Raw genomic sequence first — 22,786 nt, forward strand, 5'->3', positions numbered from 1 at the left:
GGGAGATCGGCTCCAAATTTAAAAATGTTAAAGAGACAAAAACAAAATTTCCCTGACCTGCCCCCTCACGTGGCACTGTCACATGAATTGGGACATGTCCATCACTTTCAGTGACACCTTTATTAAATATTTTAAAATCCTCCTGAAACTTCGTTCCACCTGTGGATGAGGTTTCATGCTTTTTCTTAAGCCCACCAGGGCTCCCGGCCTGCCCACCAATAGGCCATTGACAGGTCGGTGGGCGCACAGCTGATTTGGCTGTGCCCCCGCCGATCTGAAAATGGAAATGACGCGGGGTGACGTCAGGAGTTCCGCCCAACGTCATCCCACATCATTTTATGTGTCGGCAAGTGGGCCTCACCCCCCCGCTTGCTGACCTAAAGATCCTGTCCACAGGGAATTTAGGAAGTATGCCATTCGCCCCTCAGACCTGTTCTACCATTCAATTTGATTATCACTGATCTGTACCTCAACTCCATTTACGTTTTGCTCTTTGACGCCTTTGCCTATCAAAAATCTATCAAGCTCTGTCTTGAAAGCTCCAGCTGACCCAACATCCACAGCGCTTTGGGAGAAATCATTCCAGATTTCTTCTACTCTCTGACTGAAAAAGTGATTTCACTCGTAAGTGGCCTAGCTCTATTTTTAAGATGATGCCATTAGAGGACGGAAAGAAAAACAATCTACCTTATCAAATACTTACAACATTTTAAACATCTCACTTATATCACACCTCCAACCTCAATAGGAGGGAATACTCAATGCAAATGGTCTTCATAATTTAACCCGTTTAGTCCTGGTAACATTCTGGTGAATCTGCATTGCGCCCACTCGAGGGCCAATATATTCTTCCTCAGCAACTGAACAGGGGAGCATAGATGCATTCACAACACCAAATCCCTGCTGTTCATACCCCTGTGAACCTCAGCAGTGTCAGCAGCAGAGACAGCAGGCAGGATCATCATAGCACGTAACACTGTACTAGAAAACTACTACAGGGCCTTGCTGGGTCTAATATTCAAATGGGCTCCCAGCCCCATGATCTCTATCAGTAGTAGGAAAAATGCATCACCGTCTTGACTTGGATTTAACTTCAAACAAAAACTTGCATTTATACGACATCTTTAACATTGTAAAACATGCCAAGGCGCTTCACAGCAGAGTAATCAGACAATCATTGACACCAGAAGTTAACATTAGGAAGTGATAAAAAGCTTGGTTCATAGGGATATGTTTTAAGATGCGTCTTAAGGGAGGAGACAGAGGTGGAAAGCTATATAGCTTTTGGGAAGAAATTCCAAAGCATAGGGTCTGGATGACTAAAAGCACATTCACCAATGGTAGTGTGAAGGAAAGGGGGATGGACAAGGAGCAATATTGGAGGATTGTAGAGTCCTCTGAGGATTGTAGGGCTGGAGGGGGCTTTGGAGGTAGGGAAGAGTGAGACCATGGAGGGACTTATACACAAAGATGAGTTTTTAAAATTGCAGCGTTAAGATGATAAACCTCTATTCTATCATTGTCATTGGGTTAAAATTTTGAAATTCTCCCCCTAACAAAATTAAGGCAGCAACATCATCACAGGGGCAACACCTTCCCTCAAGTAACCCTGATTTTTGTGCTCTAGTCCTGAAGTGGGATTTGAAATCAGAACAATCTGACTCAGGGGCAAGAGAGCTGCTAACTGAGTCACAGCTGACACTGCTGATATCGGATGTGATTTTTAGGCTAAGCTGAGCTCTGAAGTGTAAAGACTATCTCTTACTACGCCAGTGACCAGGTAAGAATTTTGGGAGAAGTGTGAATTGGTGACTACTCCAGAATTTTCATTTCCCTAACTGTCATGAAGCTATTAATGTATATAATATTATTGGAAAATATTTTTCTTTTAAAATAGAGGTTTAGTCTGTGGGTGTGTCTTAATTGGATTAAAGCCAGCTAGTCTGGGTGCTTTGATGTGTACTAGTTTTGAGATGTAAGAGAGGTAGAGTGCATTTGCATTTTGTTGAATAAAGCATTCAAGAAGGCAAGTGAAATCTGGCACCTAGCTAGCAGAGACCAAGCAATATGTTTATATTACTAATAAAATTGGTACTATAAAAGGGGTTTTATTGTTAGAAGAGGTGGAGCTCAAAGAGGCTGGTGATACAATGAAAATTTACATTCAATGAGCTGTGCCAGGTATAACTTCAGCAGTTTCCATGTGTGCAGAGCAGAGGCAATGGAAGATCAAAGTAGCTGTAAGCCTCCAACTGTCTCCACAGGAACCAAAGTGAAAAGAACCTCATTTTGAATTCGTAAGGTGTCTGGTTAAGTCTATGGGTTGCTATTGCCTTAATGGAGATTAGTTGGGAATTTGTTAAAAGTTATGATAGTAGTAATTTGTAGCCATGTATATATACTTAACTTGTGTAAATTAATAAAATGTTTCATTTAGTTTAATATAAAACCTCTTGACAATTGGTGGTCTGGTTTCTGTATTTAGAGTTGCATCTCAAACAAACCATAAAAATATAGGTTATGACAGTTGTTTAAATTTTCCCTCTGAGATTTTTAAATAACTCAGCTTTACTGAAAGGCTGTCTCATAACACTAACACTGCCCATTCCTTCTAATAACCAGCCCCCTGTAAGAATATCAGCACAATCTGAAAACCTCAAACTTCTATTCTAACCAAACACTCTGGAGGACAATGGCCGGGCAAAAAACGTGGTTTGAAAACTAATGAAAGTTGGTAAAAAAATATAAATAGATTAGGGACTGGGAAAATAAATGCTGATTCTTGTTTTATTCATTTTGCTAATATTCAAAGTATAACAAGGTCAAAGAAAAGCTTTGGACAATGGAAAGCAATTTCAAGATATTACTCTTTGTCACAAATAGTTTAAATCCATGTGCACTGGCAATTTAGTTTACCTACTCTTCATCTGAGTCCTAAAGTTACACAGGCTAAAGGACATTCTCATTGTTTCACTGATTACAGAAGTCTTGATAAGGTTATTAGGCCATTGTGAACCATTTGGATCGAACATAGGGTGCTGGAAAGAGAGTTCCAAAACAACAAGACCTGGCAAGCCTTGTTAATGTAAAGTATCCAACAAAACTCATAGCACAAAGGGTTGTGTTCAGCCTGGAAAATTGCCACCGAACCATCAGACTAGTATTTCAGTCCAGTGATCTTCAGGATGTGGTTGAAAACCATTGGCAGGTTATAAGTGATCGAAGACTAGCCTTCATCAGTAATGTTCATAATATGGACCAGTGAGCCTTGGTAGGAAGTAAAAAAAACTTCACTTCTGGGCCACCATTTACAACTCACCCAGCTGTGGCACGCTGCCAGAGCTAAGTCTCAAAACTGTCCCCTCTAACTCTCTTGAGAAAAAAACAGACAAATGCTATGCCAGTATCTATACACTAGATGAAAATGTCCTGTTTAAAACTATAGCTATAATAATGTCCTTTAGGGAAGGAAATCTGCCATCCTTACCTGGTTTTGCCTACATTTGACTACAGACCCTCAACAACGGGGTTGACTCTTAAATGCCCTCTGAAATGGCCCAGCAAGCCACACAGTTCTTAAGGGCAATTAGGGATGGCAATAAATGTTGGCCCAACCAGTGACACTCACACCCACATCCCATGAATGAATAAAAAGAAATTTAGCCCTGTAAGGTTTGCCCCTGTTGTCTGTTGTCTACCACCGATGCATAGTGGCAGCAGTCTGTACCCATGTACAGCACGTACCAAACCTGTAACCTTTACCACCTAGAAAGACAAGGGCAGCAGACACATGAGAAGACCAACACCTGCAAGTTCCCATCCAAGCCACACACCATTCTGAACTGGAACTATGTCACCATTCCTTCACTGTTGCTGGATCAAAAGGGAAGTTAAAGAAGGCAGCTCACCCCTACCTTTTCAAGGGCAATTTGGGATGGGCAACAAGCGCTGGCCTTGCCAGCGATGCCTACAGTCCATAAAAGATTAAGCAAAGTGTGTGGCTTGTACTTGGCAACTCACCAGGGTGGCATATTTGGAAAGTGGAGCTCAACTTTTGGAAAAACTGCACGTGTAGACCCTTGTCCCATCTCTTTGTTCTTAATGTATTAGTACATGCCCTAGATAGGTTCTCAAGTCAAATTATTGCTTAGAATTGCCATTCTCTGCATAAAATAAAGGAAAAGTGTCAGCCTTAATGATTGAGGAACTCTACTAGAGGTGGAAAAACCCTTTCGACAACTGTAAATTGGGCCTGGACTTTAGCAAACCAAGATACCAAATTCTGTGAGGCCTGTAAAGATTATCTTCACCAATGTTAAAGTTGGCCCTTTGCCTTGGCCTCATTTTCTTCACCCTATCCTTATTTTAGCAAGACTTGATGCACACGCACATATAATAAATAAGGGTTTGCAAAGCGAGACAAACCTTTTGTGGAATCTGTCCCAATGCTTCAGCAATCACATCAGCTTTCTCAGCTGTAAGGTTCTTAACTATTGAGCCCAGAGAAAACACAACGATGCCATGCTCCCCAGAACTCTGAACAAATTCTTCCAACTCCTGTAAAACAAACAAACATTGTGCTTAATAAATCTAGAATGGTGTTTGCATTGATTATCAAATTATATTGAAAGTGGCTGTTTCTTAATCAGAATTCCGATAGTTCATCCCCCAGGGAGCAGAAGGCAAGTGAGGGAGGAAAATCAGAGGAGGAAACATTCCACTGGGTTCCTGCCACCTGATGTCACATTCCTGATCTCTCACCAAAACGAAGGTTGGGTATGCAGCGCCCAATCACTGCCCAAGCCTGGACACATACCAGTAACCTGGTATCTCTAAACACAGAACTTCCCATCGATGGTGCCAGTCTGCTAATTCTGCCATTAAGCTGTATTTTTTTAAAAACTCAGTCTCTGCTGAAATTTTTCTAAAAATTGTTCCCTGGCATCCTATGAATAGGATGTCCTTCACAGTAATTTTTTAAAAAAGCACTGAGTGCAATATCTGGGAAATGGCAACTTTGCCCAGGAATTACAACCTCCCTTTCAGTGGCACATTTTTATAACATGTATGAAATGTATCATTTTCATTTAACATATATTAAAATAAAACATCAAGGGGAGAATTTTCTTCCTGTCGGGGGGGTTGGGTGGAAGAGGGTGCGGGCGAGTGCGCCCAGCGTGGCGTGGCCCGGAAGCACTGAGCACTCCCTGTGCGGGTGGGGGGAGGAGGCTGAGCCGGGGCCTACGCTCTTTCATGCATGTGCAGAAAAGAGCACAGGAATCTCCCTGAGGCATAGAGCTGCTTCGGGAAGATTATTTTGATTTTTAAAAATTCTAATAAAGAAAATAAAATTTTTAAGACATGTCCCCTCATGTGACAGTGTCACATGGGCTGGGACATCTCAATGAATTTTAATTTAAAAATTTATTTAATTTATAAACCCTTCATGAAACCTCATCCCGCCCGTGGATGAGGTTTCATAATAAATGCAAAGGCTGCCTGGGCCTTCACCTGCCCACCAACCTTAAGGTTGGACGGGCAGCTCAGTTAATTTTCTTAATTGGAATCTAAATGGCCTTAATAGGCCTTTGACAGTTCGGCGAGCACACAGCCGACTCCGCTGTGCGCCTGCCGAACTGAGGATCTGAATGACGCGCGGTGACGTTGAGACGCACGCCCGATGTCATCGCGCGTCATTTTAGGCATTGGCAAGCAGGGCCCGCCCCCGCTCACCGACCAGAAGATTCTGCCCCAAGGCTTTTAGTTCAGCCCACTTGCCTCAAATCATAGCAACCTCTCAGCTTCAAGCAGGACATAGCTGACAAAAAGACCCAAAAGTGAAAAGGTTTGACAAATAAAGAAAATACAAGTGAAAGTGTGATTAACGCCTTTATGGTGTCAGAACCTCTTGTCGTGTTACTGCCTTACTACAGAGTGTCGTTCTCTCCTCCTTTGTTTGTTTTCCTTTTCCTTGAACATTCACTGTAAACTAGCTGATTGAGATTGGAATGAGCTCAGAGAGGACAGGTGGAATTTTCCAATCTGGGACTAAGTCCCGTGGGCGGGGGTGGGAACAGAAGTGTCTGCCGCTGTGGTGGTCAGTGGGAGTTCATGCCGTATCATGCAACGCTGGACTAATTAATTATGCAGTTGGGGGTTTCCCGATATTTTGAACAGCAGGGTGAGCTGGGTGGCCCATGTCCCACCATCACATCCATGCGCCATATTTCAAAGGATCACAAACATCAACTTACCCACCATTGAAGGAGAAGACCCACCTCCTGGAAGCTCCCGCAGTTGGAGGATCCACGTGGTAGATGCTCCACCCATCCACTGCTGCATGTGCTGTTCCAGGATCAAGGGTTGCTGGAGGCCTCCATCTTCCGATCTCTGCAAGCCATCTCAGGCCTTCTTGCAGGCAAGTCTGACTAGTGCATGCCACATTGGCAGGACGTTTTCCAGACCAGCATGATATCCCGCTGGCAGCGTGGAAAATTGGGCAGTGGTTTTGAGGGGGGTGGGGGGTAAGATTCCAGTCAGGCCTTCATCTGAAAACCATTAATGGGATGCATAACGTTTTCACGCTGGCCTCTGGCAGGAATGGCAATCAGCCATTACGGGCTGGAGCGCACATTCCTGCCGCCATTTCACGACAGCAGGAAACCATTTCTTCAGCTCCCGCCGTATTGTCTCTCCCCTCCCCCCCACCCGTCATTAAACCTGCCACTGGGGCAGAAACTGGAAAATTCTGCCCGGTGTGAGAAGAGAGTACATGGCTTGAACCATTACTTTTCAAGGAAAATGCTTCACAAACCTTTTACACTTTCCTTACAATTACAACATAATTGCACAAGTCCTATCGAAATGCATTTTAAATTGCTTGCATCTGATTTTATGGTGATGAGAAACTGCAGATACTATAGAACATTGGAACAGTATTGCATGGCAAAGTCATGGTACTAAACCCCAATTCTGAGCAGTTCCAAATCTGAGTCATTTTGGATAGGAGAACTTGGGATGTGGGGGAGGTGAATGGGAAAATCAGATGGCAATAATATTGCACATTCACTACTGCAAGAATTCTAGTCGCCAAAGACGGCACTTGTGAGCGAACAAAGCAGTTGTCTACCCAATTCAGAATTGAACTGAAGGCCAGGACATTGAAAGAGAAGTCTAGCTACAGTTTCTACAGTATATTAGTGGCTACACTTCAAAAATACTTAATTGTCTCTGAAGCATTTTGGACGTCCTCAGGCACAATATAAATATGTCTGTCTTTCTACCTTAACCAGAAATAGCACAGGGCCTTAACCAGCCACTTCCAAATAAAAAATCCCCAAATGTATTTTTTCACGAAAGATTGATTGATTGATTGACGGATTGACATCCTTACATCTGTGAGAGATGATGGAAATGCAGTGTTAGAACTTTGGTGAGGTCAAATGAGATCATCTGCTGAACTTCCGTTGATGGCTGGACAAGCTGATTCTGGAAAGGCCAAGTCTGCCACAAGTGCCATACATGAAGTTGGCCCTTGCCCAGTGGTGGGGAATGACCTCTGCTGACGCCTTGTTTGCAGGGCAGGTGTCTGCTTTGGATCCTCTGGTGGCAAACTCCAGTCATGTAGAGTTTTTCACTCATCGGATATGCCAAGCATGCTAGTGCTAATCAAACAAAGAAAGCTTCACTAGCTTGGGCATGTGTGAAGGATGGAAGTTGGCTGCATCCCCAAGAATATGCTAAACGGGTCAAGAGACCAGCAGGGCATCCACAATTCTGTCCGATTCAAGGATACCATTAAAAGAGACATGCGACGGAGATTGAAGGGCGACTTGATAGAAGTTTACAAAATTATGAGTGGCATGGACAGAGTAGATATTCAGAAGATTTTTCCCAGAATGGAAGAGTCAATTACATGGGGACATAGATTTAAGGTGAGAGGAGAAAACTTTAGAGGAGATGTGCAGGGCAAGTTTTTTACGCAGAGGGTAGTGGGTGTCTGGAATTCGCTGCCAGAGGAGGTGGTAGAAGCAGGTACGATAGTGGTGTTTAAGAGGCAGCTTGACAAATACATGAATAGGATGGGAATAGAGGGATACGGACCCCAGAAGTGCAAAATTTTTTAGTTTGACGGGCAATATGATCGGCGCGGGCTTGGAGGGCCAAAGGGCCTGTTCCTGTGCTGTACTTTTCTTTGTTCTTTGTTCTTTGAAAGCCCTCAATAAAGGCAGTGCTTTTTAAGGTGGTGTATTGAATTGTGTGAATATTGTACTCTGCCTGAACCTTGACTGGATGAAATTATATATTCCTGACCGAATGCTGGGTGATCAATCCAATTGCACCTTATGTAATTACCCCACAAACATACTGCATTCCTTTATTTGTTGTTATGGTTCTGTTGTATGATATGGTGGTAAACTGTAAATTTTATTGTTTTTTCAGTCTTACCTGAGACAGGGGTTTTGCTGGTCGACAGTGAAGCCCTCCTACAAACACGAAATTGGGCAGAAATGGGCGAGGAAATTCAAAATCCCAATACGTCCGAATCAGCCAAATTTCAGCCTTGCCCATTGTTTCACAGAATGTGGTTGGTTTACCTTTATAAAGAGCAGCAGAACAAATAGGGAGATTCAAACAATGAGTGTCTGTATTAGATGAATTATTTTTCAAAGACCCATTATCCCCAATAAGATTAAATCATTGAGAAATGAAGAATAAAATAGCTTCAATGTACTTGGGCTTACTACACAATATAGGCTCAACAACAGCACCCATTCAGCTCTGGTATGTCTGTGCCAGGTCGTTGCACAAGCAGTTCAAAAATGAACCACATTGACCTCTTTCCCCCTAGTCTTGACTCATTCTCTACGCCAAACGTTTATCAATTTTCCTTTAAATGTTACAAAGCCATCTGCCTCAACTACATTCTATGGCAAAGCATTCCACACTTCAACAATCTTCTGCATGAAGAAATTTCTCCTAAACAGTCACCTCATTCTCAGAGTGATCATTCTAAATTGATGACTGCTCATCATTGACTCCCCAGCAGTGAAAATAAGCCTTGATCTTTTCACTCTATAAAAACTTTACATAATTTTAAAATCCTTTATTGTCTTGTTAGCCTGCTTTCTCTAATGAAGACTCCCAATATTTCAAGTCCATCTGAATAAATATTATCTTCCTTGGCATAATCCTGATGACCCTGTGCATTCTCCACAGCTTTAATGTCTTTTCTATAATGGGACTCTCAAAAATGCAACAATATTCTAACTATGGACCAACCAATGTTTTGCATGAATCTTTCATTCCTTCTTTACTTTTGTTTTCTCTGCCCCTACTGACAAAACCAAAAATCCTATTGGCTCTTTTATGACTTTATCTACCTGTGCCTGTAGTTCTTGGAGTTATGTCATGAAATTCCAGCTTTCTCTGTTCATCCACAACCCCAGTGTTTTTCCATTGTGTGTATACTCCCATTTCTTGTTTCTTTTTTATATTTCCAAAATATAAAAATGTGCCACACATTTATCAATATTAAATCACATCTGCTGCCTGTCAGCTCAGTTCTCCTAACCTATCTCTGTCTTCCTGAAATCTTTTAACATCCTGTGCATTAATTGCCAAACCCCCTTCAGTATATCCCCAGCACATTTTGAGATTGTGTTCCATAAACACAACTCCAAATCAAATTTCTACTCCAAGAACAAAAGTGGGCATAGCAGTGATCCATTTTAAGCACTTCTCCAGCCTAAGGAGCAACCATTTACCATAACTCTGCTTCCTCAACCTGTTCGTCAACCAGCTTTCGATCCACGCTGCTATATTCCCTCATTGTCTAATAGCCCCTGGTGAGACATCTTACAAACATCAAAACATAACAACGTATTCTGTAATATAGCCTGTCAAGAAAGACCCCATCCGGCTTTTCTGCTTAAACTGCTCTTTCCATATAATTCAGTGATATATTTTAAGCAATAAAACCTTAGCATATACCAGCAACACTGGCTCCCACTGGTGCAGTTAGAACAGCTCTGAAATCCATTGCACAGAATCTGAAGCACAGGCCCCTGAAACTCATTAGGATTTGCCTGATCTTAACAACACTGTGCATAAAGGAGAAAATAGCTTAGTTTGTCCATTATAAAAGCAAAAAAACTGCGGATGCTGGAAATCCGAAACAAAAACAAAAATACCTGGAAAAACTCAGCAGGTCTGACAGCATCTGCGGAGAGGTGAAGAGTCATATGGACTTGAAACGTTAACTGTATTCCTCTCCGCAGATGCTGTCAGAACTGCTGAGTTTGTCCATTGTCTGGTGTCCTTTGAGTTGGGGCTATGAGCACCCATTGAACACAAGTACCCCCATTTGGGAACAAACAAATCATTGCATGCAGTATTTGTTGGCAAGGAATGTTCTAGACTTCTCCCGTCTGAACTTATGATGTGCGATATTAGACAATTCCTACTGTAATGTAGGAAAATCACCTCTCATTTTATGTAAAGCATTGACATTAAGAGATATAAACCCCTCCGTGCCTTATTTTTAGTGAATCATTTAATGGACTTGGGTGAAATTCTCTTGCTTGTTTATGGCTTCAATAAAATATCAGACAAAGGAATTACGTGTGTATCATTAAAAGGTTTCAGGCATTATGCATCCAGATTCCACAGAAATTAAAACCAGCCATGATTTAATTCAGCAAATGGATCCAAAGCTAAAACAAAAAATGGACAAACAATAAAAATACAAACTCATGGACATCCCGATCTCAATCCCCTCTTGTTGCCAAAGAAAATAAGAAAACGATTAGAATTATTGCAGGCTATAGGTCACACCTAAATCAGATTAGAAACTGAGGTTGTTCTCCTTAGAGCAGTGAAGATTAATGGAAAATTCAATAGAGCCGCTCAAAATTATGGGCAAAAAATTACGCTTGGCGGACGTGCGTGCGCACGACCCAGCCTAGCGTAAAATGATGCGCGATGTCGTCGGGCAAGCATCCTGACATCATTGTGCAGTCCCGCGATATTTCGTTTGGTGGGCACACACCGTAGTCGGCAGCGCGCCCGCCAACAATTAAAAGGTGCACTGGTTGAACTCCACAACATGTGGAAGTCAGGGTGATGACATGTGTGAGGGGATCTTCAAGGTGCTGTGGCATGGATGGATGTGCTGTCCTCTGCGATCCATGTCATTGTGCCTCCTTGCAACGCTGGTACAACTGTGTGCTCCCAACTGTGATGAAGGCAGCATGTGGGCAGGGGGGTGCAGGGAAATGACACACTAGGCATATTAGTGTGAGTGCCAACCACCAGCGGGGAAGAGATGCACTGCAGACCTGTAATGGCCAACTGGGCTTGGGGTGGGCCGGCCATGAGGAGATTGATGGTATAAGTATCACTTATCAATGCAATGTTTTCATTTGCAGAAGAATTCTAATAACAGCGCTGAGCGGCTGAGGACTGGTGGTGGGCCAGGCCAGATATTGATGCTCAGCCACTTTGAGCAGGAGGCACTGGATCTGGAGAAGCGCCATGCGTGCAGGTCCACTGGAGCTGGAGAGGTTGGGGTTCCACAGGCAGTTATGTATGGCCAGCACTCACATCACCAATAGTCTCCCAACATCCAGGCCATTGCATTTTTGTTCAGTGAGTGACATTACCAACATGGCTTGCCCAGTGCATGTGGAATGATGAGCACTTGATGAGCCAGGGGACAGGCATGTACATTGACATTGCCCGCAGGCTAACTGATCGAATTTCCTTACTCTTCTTTTCAGCATCATCGGTGCACGGCCGGGAGCAGGAGTGACAGGGGCCCCTCTGACACCTAAGGGGCATGAAGTTGCACCTCTAGAAGCATCACACTATCTCTGCCAGGCAGGCACCAGCGCAGATACTGGCACCTCGGTGGGCATCATATCTTCGGCTAGTGCCCTGGGTCACAGCGGTGAGGGCACTTCACCGATGGCGCCAGCAGTCGGAGCACTGAAGGGACCCAGGCACATCATGCTCAGTCCCTGGCAGATGATGAGCCTCTGGAGTCGTGGGCGATGTAGCTAAGTGCTGACATGCGGCCGGGTGTTCGGGAACATCTGATGGAGATACATGAGGCTCTACTTGGCTTGGTGTCAGTGGTGGAGGAGTCTACGCGAGCCGTGGCCGATGCATTGAGCATCATGGCTGAGTTCCAAGCTTCCTCCATGGAGAGAATGGTGGCTCTCATGGAGAGGCAGCTCCAGGGACAGGATCAGGGTTCCTGGGGTTGCGCTTGGACCTGCACACCCTCACAGGGGAATTGAACTCATCTGGTCAGTGCCCGTGTGGGCGGTGGTTTCGCCACCAGGTATCCCACCTCGGTGCCCATCCAGCTAGGTGAACAGGGCGGGCCAAATGGGCCTCATGTTGGTGGAGCAGCTGCTTGTCGTCTCTGCTGGCACCTCTCAGCAGGGCAGCAGTTCCTCCGCTCCTCTGCCAGTGACCGCGGCACCCAATGAGGCTGCGACAACTGGGGAGATGCCAGCTGCGGAGCTGGCAGCTCCCTCCCAGGTGGGTCCATCACAGGCTCGACGGGCCAGAGGACGTCCACCAAGGTCATCGAGGCCAACAGGACATTAGAGAGAGCAGGCTGTCTCAGAATCCAGTGCCAGCGACGGGGCACCACAAAGACGTAGCACCCGCAAACGAAAGATGAAGACACCTTAGGCACACCCTGGGTTCATCACTGGTGCTTTTCTGTTGCCCCCTAACCCCCACAAGAGTTGTTTCAAGCTTTGTGTGAAGTCCAACGCGTAGAAACATAGAAACATAGAAAATAAGAGCAGGAGCAGGCCATTCGGCCCTTCGAGCCTGCTCCACCATTCATTATGATCATGGCTGATCATCCAACTCAATAGCCTGCTCCCGCTTTCTCCCCATATCCTTTGATCCCTTTTGACCCAAGGGCTATATCTAACTCCTTTTTAAAAACATACAATGGTTTGGCCTCAACTACTTTCTGTGGTAGCGAATTCCACAGGCTCACCACTCTCTGGGTGAAGAAATTTCTCCTCATCTCAGTCCTAAATGGTCTACCCTGTATACTCAGACTGTGACCCCTGGTTCTGGACTCCCCCACCATCGGCAACATCCTTTCTGCATCTACCCTGTCTAGTCCTGTTAGAATTTTATAGATTTCTTATTTTATTTCTGTTATGTGAAGAGACTTTGGTTACAACATTAAATTTATATCATCTCAAATGGCTGTGGGTGCCTCTATTTTTTGGAATGGTGCATGGATTCCTGAGATTTGATCACTGGTTTTTGTGTCATTTAGACTTATTCAGGGCGCCCATCGCCAATCCTCCTATCCAGACAGATGAGGTCTCCAGGATGGAGGATACACGCCAGGCTTGTGTTGCACATCCATATGTGCTGTGCTAGCTAAAGGTTACTTGGATCAGAGCGTCCTGGGTGTCCCTGCCTCCCTGGAGTATGCCCGGGTCAGCCTGTGTCCCCCTCATCATTTCCCTGTGCGTGCTCATCCTTTGACTCACTGCTGGACTCATCGTGCTCAGCCCCAGCCACTCCGTCTACATCTTCTCCATCCACAGCATCCCCCCTTTGCAGAGCTAGATTGTGCAGAGCGCAGCATGCAACCACTATAAGCGACACTTAATCTGGGGGGTACTGGAGTGCGCCCCCAGAACAGTCCAGGCATCTGAAGCGCATCTTGAGAAGACCGATGGTTCTCTCCACCACAGCCCTTGTGGAGGCATGGCTCCTATTGTACCGCTGCTCAGCTTCTGTTCTTGGATGCCGGAGAGGCGTCATGAGTCACCTTCTGAGGGGATAGCCCTTGTCTCCCAGCAGCCATCCATCCAGCCTGACCGGAGCACTGAGGAGACCCGGCACCTGGGAGTGTCTGAGGATGTAGGCATCTTTGAAGCCACCTGGGTACCTTGGAAAGACTTGCAGAATCAGCATCCTGTGATCACACACTATCTGCACGTTCATGGAGTGGAAGCCCTTCCTGTTGATGAAGGCACCAGGCTCACCTGCTGGCGGCTTGATGGCCACATGTGTACAGTCTAAAACAAAAACAAACGACTGGAAAAACTCAGCAGGTCTGGCAGCATCTGCGGAGAGGAACACAGTTAACGTTTTGAGTCCGAATGGCCCTTCAACAGAACTAAGTAAAAATTGCACCCTGGATGCGGGGGAAGCCAGCAATTGCTGCGAAGCCTCTAGCTCGCTGTGTCTGATTTGCCTGGTCCCAACGGTAGTGGATGAAGATCAATGCACATCTGAACAGAGCGTTTGTGGCCTGCTTGACACAAGTGCGGACAGTCGATTGGGAGACACCGCAGAGATCACCCACTGAGCCCTGGAAAGAGCCGGAGGCATAGAAGATGAAGGCAGCTGTGACCTTTAGAGACACAGGCATAGGGTGTCCACCACACAGTTAGCTGATAACTCTGGACCAATCCTCTGACAGATAGTGTTGACTGCCTCCCTTGAGAGGCGGAGCCTCCTTCGGCACTGCACCTCAGACATATTGAGGTTGATGCTTCACACTCTGTATACCCTGCCAGCAGGATAGTGGTGTCTTCTGCGGCCCCTGGCGCCTTGGACTACCTTTTGGCTCTGCACTCCTCCCTTGTGCCTGCGCCTGTCCTCCCAAAGGTGGCTCCCCTGGAGGCTGCATTCCTGGCCTCCTCCCCCTTCTAGCCCTCCCTTCCTCCTCACATGAGGTGCCTCCAGTGGAGAGATCACCTCCCATTCCCAGGCTCAGGCTGAAACCTACAGGCCCCAAAACAGTGAAATTTCTGCATTTTCTTAGGATCTGAATGATGTTGGCAAACCCGAATCTATTGTCCATCCTTAGTTGACCTTGGGGTAATGGGGATGGGCCACCTTTTGACAACTAAGTGATGCTTAGGTTTACCCTTTTGTCTAAGTCTAGGAGGAATGAAGACAATAAGCCTCATATACAACATCCCTATTTGTCAAGTTTATTATGGACAGAATAAATGGACATCGTCAGGCACCTGCCCAGCAAAATATCGCGATGGCGCACGGTGAGGTCGGGACCCGCACACTGACGCATAAAATGACGCACGGTGACGTCAGGCGCACATCCCAACATCACCACACGCTATCGCGATATTTCACTGGGCAGGCACGTGACGGTGTCCATTGCGCAGCCACCAGTAATTAACGGGCCAATTAAGGTAGTTGAGGCTCCAGTTGCCCTGGGTTTTAAGGTGGCCGTGCGTTGTGTAAAAGTTGAATCTGATTGCGTTTTGTGATGGCGATTTAAAAATGTTTTGTGATGTTCTTTCAGATATTTTATGAATAAAGTATATTTTTGAAAAAAAAAGAGAAGTTAATTGATCACTTCTGGGGCCAAGTAAGTTACTCTGGTAAATTTGAGGCTTTCACTATGCCTCAAACAGACTTGGCTGTGGTCTCCACTTAGATCCTAAAGGGAGTAAAGTCCTAGGGATGCCCATGAACTTCCTCCATAATACCCTCTTGACATGGGGAGGAGAAGTCCACCAGCTGCAAAAGTCTGCAGCTTTAAGCATTGGTCACAATATTAGTTGAATTCTTATTGGCTGCAGCATTTCCCAGCAAAACAACAGTGGTTTCATTGGTTCTGATGCTCTTTGGAACTTCTTGGGGATGTGAAAGGTGCTTGCATGCCTCGGGGCAGGTATGTTTCCCCAGTGCCTTGTCTATTGTTCTGATCCTTTCTAAATGCTCTTTACGTGAAATCTTTCAGTATTAACAGGGGGCTTATGCTCACACCCCATAAAATAAAGTGAAATTTCAAGCGTTTTTTGCTCTAGGAAGAGAAACTTTTCAAACTCACCTATAGCTTCACTATAATACGTGTCCCATTCAAGCCAGAGCCATTTGTACATCAAGCCGTACATGTGCATGTAAAGGATATTCTGAACTCTCTCAGCAAATGTCATTTTATCAGAAAGCTCTGACATTGCAACTGGTACGTAGGAAGGAGGATTTGGCAGTTGTCCACAGAGCCTCTCCATTGCAGATCCGAATGAGAATCTCAGAGTGAAGATGAAGGGAATTCCCAGCTTTATAGCCAGAAGATCACCACAAAGATTCACAGGGTCAGACACCAGGACTCTAAACTTTGACTCTTGTAGTTTTTGCAGCAGTTTGTGGTTCTTTATTATCCCATCACAGATCTGTCTGTTCAGTTTTATTGAAGTTGTGACGATTGTTGAGAATCTTCTGAATCCGTCCCAGAAGGGTAAATGAGGTTTCTCATAGGTCCAGAAATGCACAAAGCTCTTCAGCAGATCTCGGTATGTGTCACGGGTAAACGGTACTTCAAATACTTCAAATTTCATGCGTGAGGGCTCAGAATAGTTGATGTAAAGTGCAGCTGTATGTACAGCCACAGTAACGTTGTGACCCCTATCGATCAGCACCTCAATGACAGGTTTTAAATTAATCCAGTGACTGGCCTCTGCAGGCCAGATCAGCACATTGTCACTGGTAACCCTTTGGAGAAAGAGAAACACGGTAAACACACGTCTGAACTGCATAATGTCCATCCAGAATGGTGCAGAGTATAAACCAACACCAACTCCTCAAATCACATGTTTATATAAGACCACAGCTCCTATCCGTATGAGTCAGAAACGAATCAAATCCATTCATCTACAGGAAATTGAATTTTTTGTAGAATCAAGTTCAGCTCTGCATAATAAGGTTACAGCAAATCTAAAATCCCGGACTGGATTAAGAAATGCTATAATTGGATCCAGGATTTTATTATTCACTACTTGACATCAAGTGAAATGTGTAACATTAAAAGGCTGCTGTCTGGTGTGCATTTGGAGAGTGTGGAAATAGAAAGAACTAAGGGCGGAATCATCTGCTCCTGTTTGCGGCAAGTGTCATGGCCTGTGGGGGGGGGGGGGAGGGGAGTGGGGGCGGGGGGAGAATTTGGTGTGAGGGGCAGAAATCTGTTTCACGCCGGCGTGAAATAACAGCGGGATCATCCAATGGTGTCCACCATGGCAGATCGCGAATCCCGCTGAAAGCTGGTATGAACACAATTTGCATCCCGGTAATGGGATGCAAAGTAAGGCCTGACCGGAATTGTCCTCTCATGCCCCGTTATGCCAGCGGGAAGGCATGCAGGCCCTGAACGCGTCTGGACAAGTGTGACGTGCAGAAGTTGGGTCTCGCCTTTAGGGTCTTGCTCAGATCGCAGACATCTGAGGAGAAGATGAAGCTAGAGCCCTGGAGCTGCCGGATCCTGGACAAACACGTGCATCACGTGCTGGGTGGATTCTCATGCACATGGGTCCATCGTGAAGCAGCTCTCAGAAGGTGGAAGGTCTCCATTGATGCTTTGGGTCTGCTTCGGAACATCACAGTCTTGGCCATGGGCTGGTATGGATGATCGGCGAAGGTGTGGCGGGGGGTGGGGAGAGGAAGGTCTAGATGGTTAGGTGGGAGGGGGAGAGGAAGGAGTATTGAGGGGTTGAGGTTGGGAGGGGGTGATGAAGGTGTCGGGGGGACGAAGTCTAAGGTGGGGTGTAAAGTGTAAGGGAGGGGGTTCAGAGCAGGGAAGATGTCTGGGGGGGAGGTGGGAGTTCAGAGGGGGGAGAAAGGTGTCTGGGAAAGGAGAAAGTAAGGGTGGAGGAGGGAGTAAGGGGGCGGAATGTCCAAGTGAACGTGCAAGGGAGGGGTCTGCGAGTGAATGACTGCCTCCTGGGAAGCGAGCAAAGGGTTGGAGTGGTAGGAGGGAATGATGAATGTCAGAGGTGGCAGAGGGAGCCGATAGGGCAGGAGGATGAGGATGCGTTGGTAATGGTAGAAGGGGTGGCAAGGGTGGTTGGTGGGGGCACAGAGGCAGACTCAGACCCTGGGGGTGAGAAGGAGGAGGTCGGGAGGTCAATGTGAACAGGGGTGGAGTTCTCCGAAGGTAGAGAACGTGCACGTTCACTTGGATATCCTGGAATGACAAGGGTTCAGGTTGGAAGGTGATGGTGTAGGATCGAAATCCCCTCCAACTGGGAAATTTATGGAACTATAAATTTCAAAAAGATAGCTGCAGTCAGCAATACAGGGCTGGGCAGCGAGGGGTTAATTTGGATATTTAGTGAAAACAGTGACTCATCAGAAGGGTTTGGATATGGCCTGACTCCTGTCAGGAAACAAATAGCACCAGGGAAATGCCATTGCTTGCCATCAACTAATCCAATCAAGAAGTCTGATTAGCCAATACAATGGCACAAAGGATATATCATCAATACAATTACACTCAAGGGATTATTCAACCACCACAGACAATAGCACTGGACCAGGGTCATTCAAAGCCTTAAAAACAAAAAGCTAAAAGCTACTGCGGATGCTGGAAATCCAAAACAAAAACAGAATTACCTGGAAAAACTCAGGAGGTCTGGCAGCATCGGTGGAGAAGAAATCAGTTAACGTTTCGAGTCTTCACAACCCTTCGGCAGAACTGAAGCATAGTTAGGAGAAAGGTGAAATATAAGCTGGTTTAAGGTGGGGGGGCGGGGGGAGAGAGAAGTTGAGGGTGTGGTGATTGTGGAGATAAGCAAGCAGTGATAGGAGCAGATAATCAAAAGATGTCACAGACAAAAGGATCAAAGAGGTGTTGAAGGTGGTGATGTTTGTCTAAGAAAAGTGCTAATTAAGAATGGAAGACAGGACACTCAAGGTACAGCTCTAGTGGGGGTGGGGTGGAAAGACTAACAAAGTTTTAGTTTTAGATTTAAAAATAATGGAAATAGGTGGGGAAAGAAGAATTTATATAAATTATTGAAAAAAGGGAGGGGGGAGAAACAGGGTGGGGATGGGGGGAGGGGGAGTTTAAGATCTAAAGTTGTTGAATTCAATATTCAGCCCGGAAGGCTGTAAAGTGCCTAGTCGGAAGATGAGGTGCTGTTCCTCCAGTTTGCGTTGGGCTTCACTGGAACAATGCAGCAAGCCAAGGACAGACATGTGGGCAAGAGAACAGGGTGGAGTGTTAAAATGGCAAGCGACAGGGAGGTTTGGGTCTTTCTTGCGGACAGACCGCAGGTGTTCTGCAAAGCGGTCGCCCAGTTTGCGTTTGGTCTCTCCAATGTAGAGGAGACCGCATTGGGAGCAACGAATGCAGTAGACTAAGTTAGGGGAAATGCAAGTGAAATGCCCCCACCTATGGCACCTCCCCATGCCCACGCAGAAGATGCAACACCTGCCCCTTCACTTCCTCTCTCCTCACCGTCCAAGGGCGCAAACACTCCTTTCAAGTGAAGCAGCATTTCACTTGCATTTCCCCTAACTTAGTCTACTGCATTCGTTGCTCCCAATGCGGTCTCCTCTACATTGGAGAGACCAAACGCAAACTGGGCGACCGCTTTGCAGAACACCTGCGGTCTGTCCGCAAGAAAGACCCAAACCTCCCTGTCGCTTGCCATTTTAACACTCCACCCTGTTCTCTTGCCCACATGTCTGTCCTTGGCTTGCTGCATTTTTCCAGTGAAGCCCAACGCAAACTGGAGGAACAGCACCTCATCTTCCGACTAGGCACTTTACAGCCTTCCGGGCTGAATATTGAATTCAACAACTTTAGATCTTAAACTCCCCCTCCCCCCATCCCCACCCTGTTTCTCCCCCCTCCCTTTTTTTTTTCAATAATTTATATAGATTCTTCTTTTCCCACCTATTTCCATTATTTTTAAATCTAAAACTAAAACTTTGTTAGTCTTTCCACCCCACCCCCACTAGAGCTGTACCTTGAGTGTCCTGTCTTCCATTCTTAATTAGCACTTTTCTTAGACAAATATCACCACCTTCAACACCTCTTTGATCCTTTTGTCTGTGACATCTTTTGATTATCTGCTCCTACCACTGCTTGCTTATCTCCACAATCACCACACCCTCAACTTCTCTCTCCCCCCGCACCCCCCACCTTAAACCAGCTTATATTTCACCTTTCTCCTAACTATGCTTCAGTTCTGCCAAAGGGTCGTGAAGACTCGAAACGTTAACTGATTTCTTCTCCACCGATGCTGCCAGACCTGCTGAGTTTTTCCAGGTAATTCTGTTTTTGTTTTTTCATTCAAAGCCTTGTTAACTTTGAAGCCAGGATACTGTTACTGTGCCACCTGAAAACAGCAAGGGTTTGGGGAGATGCCAGCTATGGCGCTGGCTGCTCCCTCCCAGGCGGGGCCAGCAGAGGGGGGCAGGATGCACCAAGATGCAGCACTCACGAACATGAGTTGTGATCTTCTGTTCTGTAATGTTTTGTTTATATGTTTACTGGTGTGGAAATGAACATCAGAGATGGTAATATTACTTGGTTTTGAGTGTGATAGTTTTATAAATTTTGCTTTTATTGTAATAGCCTGAGTATGCCTCACCTTTTTTTTTTGGTGCAGGGTATGCCAGTATGTAATGTTGGACATGAGGGGCTCTAAACTTTTTTGCACAGGCACTGAGTGGACTTTAGATTCAAATGAAAGGGTCATTTCAGACATCCAGGATGGAGGCGGCAGCCCTGGCATGAGGTGGAAGCAGATCTTTGGCAGCCTAGCTGCAGGGGCATTGGATCAAGGCGTCCCTGCCTCCCTGAAGGATACAGAGGTCTGCCTCCATGCCCTCAGCATTCTCCTCTTCATCCTTCTCTTCTGACTCACTACTGGGTTGATCCTCTGTGGCCTGTGGAGCTGCGTCAAGATTCTCTTCGTCCTTGGGTCCCCCTTGCCAGTGCCAGATTGTGGAGAGCGCAGCATGCAACCACTATCAGTGACAGTGGGGGATATTGTAGTGCTCCCTCTGAACAGTCCAGGCCTTGGAAGCGCATTCTCAGAAGACCAAAAAGCTAAAAGCTCTGCCGAAGGGTCATGAAGACTCGAAACGTTGATTGATTTCTTCTCCACCGATGCTGCCAGACCTGCTGAGTTTTTCCAGGTAATTCTGTTTTTGTTCTCAGAAGACCTATGGTCCTCTCTATCACCGCCTTGTGGAGGCATGACTCCTATTATAACGCTGCTCTGCCTTTGTTCTTGGGTGGCAGAGAGGCATCATAAGCCACCTTTTCATTGGATAGCCCTTGTCACCTAGCAGCCATCCATCTAGTAGGTCTGGGGCACTGAATAGCCTTGGCACCTGGGAGTGTCTGAGGATATAAATGCTATGGGAGCTGCCAGGGTACCTTGCACAGACTTGCAGAATCTGCATCTTGTGATCACAAGCTATCTGGGCGTTCATCGAGTGGAATCCCTTCCTGTTGACGAAGGCACCCGGCTGAACCGCTGGAGCTTAGATAGCCACGTGTGCAGTCGATGGCACCCTGGATGCGGGGGAACCCAGAAATCACTGCAAAGCCTCTGACTCACTCAGCCTGGCTGGCCCCGTCTGTACAGAAATGAATAAATGTCATTACCTGCCTGAACAGAGCTTCTGTCACCAGCTTGACGCAACTGTGGACAGCTGATTGGGACACTCCACACAGATTCCCCACTGAGCCCTGGAAAGACCCTGAGGCATAGAAGCTGAGGGCCACTGTGACCTTCAGAGCCATTGGCATGAAGTTTCCACCCACACAGTTGGAGGTGATCTCAGGCCTGATCATCTGACAAATGGAGGTCACAGTCTCCCTGGAGAGGTGGAGCCTCCATTCCATCTCGGACATGCTGAGGTAGCTGCATTGCTGCCTGTAAACCCTGGCAGCAGGATAGTGGCATTTTCTGTGGCCCCTTCCGCCTTGGACTTCCTGCTGGCCCTGCGCCCGCTGTACCTGCGCCGCTCCAGGTCCCTCCCCTGGAAGCTGCATTGGGACATCTGGCCTCCTCTCCCTTCTGCCCCTCTCTTCCTCCTCAGAGGAGGTGCCTCCATCGGAGTACACAATCCCCATTACCAGGGTTATAGACAAGGCTGTCTGATACCTGGAAGGGTCCACACAATCAGAATCCTTTGGGGGCCTTAGAGACACCAATGAGTCCTGAAATGAAGCCTGGAAAAGCTAAGAATGAAGCTCAGAACTGAGATGAGTCTGTCAATAACAGTTGTTAGTTCCAATAACTAACCAGCAGCAAACTATCTCCTAAACTCCTCACTACTCACAATGGCAATACTGCTGACCCTTTTTATCCCGCCCTCGGATGAGGTTTTGCAATAAGTGGGCTGCCCGTTTTGCCCGTGCGATGAGCGTGAAATCGCCGGGGCAATGTAAAATTGGGATCAACTGGGTCTTTAATGGCCTTAAGTGGCATTTGAATTGATGGCAGGCGTGGCTCTGACACCCGTGCACTCCTGCTGACCTGAAGATTGCGTGCGTGCGTGATGACGTTGGGACGCTCGCCCGACGTCACCTTGCGCGATTTTACACCCGATCAGGTCGGGAGCGCGCCTGCCCACGAGTCGTAAAATTCTGCCCATTTGCTCTGCTTCTCTCACCACTTGTGCTGCCTGACTTGCTTATTAGTTCCAACATTTTCTTATACTGCTTATGGATGGTTGGTGAGAGGAAGGAAGTTCAGTTTGCCTCGCTCTCCTGTTCATAACAATAGTTACAATGATATAAAGTTCTGAAGAAGCTGCACTTTCAACAGTCCTGACTAATCTTCTGACAACTTCTGCTTTGGGTTCTTTTAATTATGTTGAAACCTTATTGAGTCATTTTTTGACTTCACACAATTGCCACACATACAGTAACCTCAGATGTAATTTCCCAATGATCTCAATTGTCAGATTTGTTTGGGCTGGAATACACAGTTTCACAATTTATCTCTATCATATACTTGGT

At 46.1% G+C, this 22,786-nt stretch overlaps 1 protein-coding gene across 3 annotated transcripts in view; it reads right to left on the reverse strand.

Moving 5' to 3' along the window:
• The window catches only part of LOC144698474 (UDP-glucuronosyltransferase 2A1-like), a 77,784-nt gene that overhangs the window by 16,965 nt on the left and 38,033 nt on the right, over positions 1–22,786 (reverse strand). For 2 of the 3 annotated variants that reach the window (XM_078570421.1, XM_078570418.1), the window contains exons 2-3: positions 8,449–8,597; positions 4,426–4,557 (exon numbers count right to left, since the gene is read on the reverse strand). In XM_078570421.1, coding sequence (XP_078426547.1) covers positions 4,426–4,557; positions 8,449–8,597 — 281 coding nt within the window. Of the gene's footprint in view, positions 1–4,425; positions 4,558–8,448; positions 8,598–15,856; positions 16,484–22,786 lie in introns of all 3 variants that reach the window. The other variant, XM_078570429.1, reaches the window with a different exon arrangement.

This window comes from Cetorhinus maximus, chromosome 2 (genome assembly GCF_964194155.1).
Source record: "Cetorhinus maximus chromosome 2, sCetMax3.hap1.1, whole genome shotgun sequence".
Classification (NCBI taxonomy): Eukaryota; Metazoa; Chordata; class Chondrichthyes; order Lamniformes; family Cetorhinidae; genus Cetorhinus; species Cetorhinus maximus.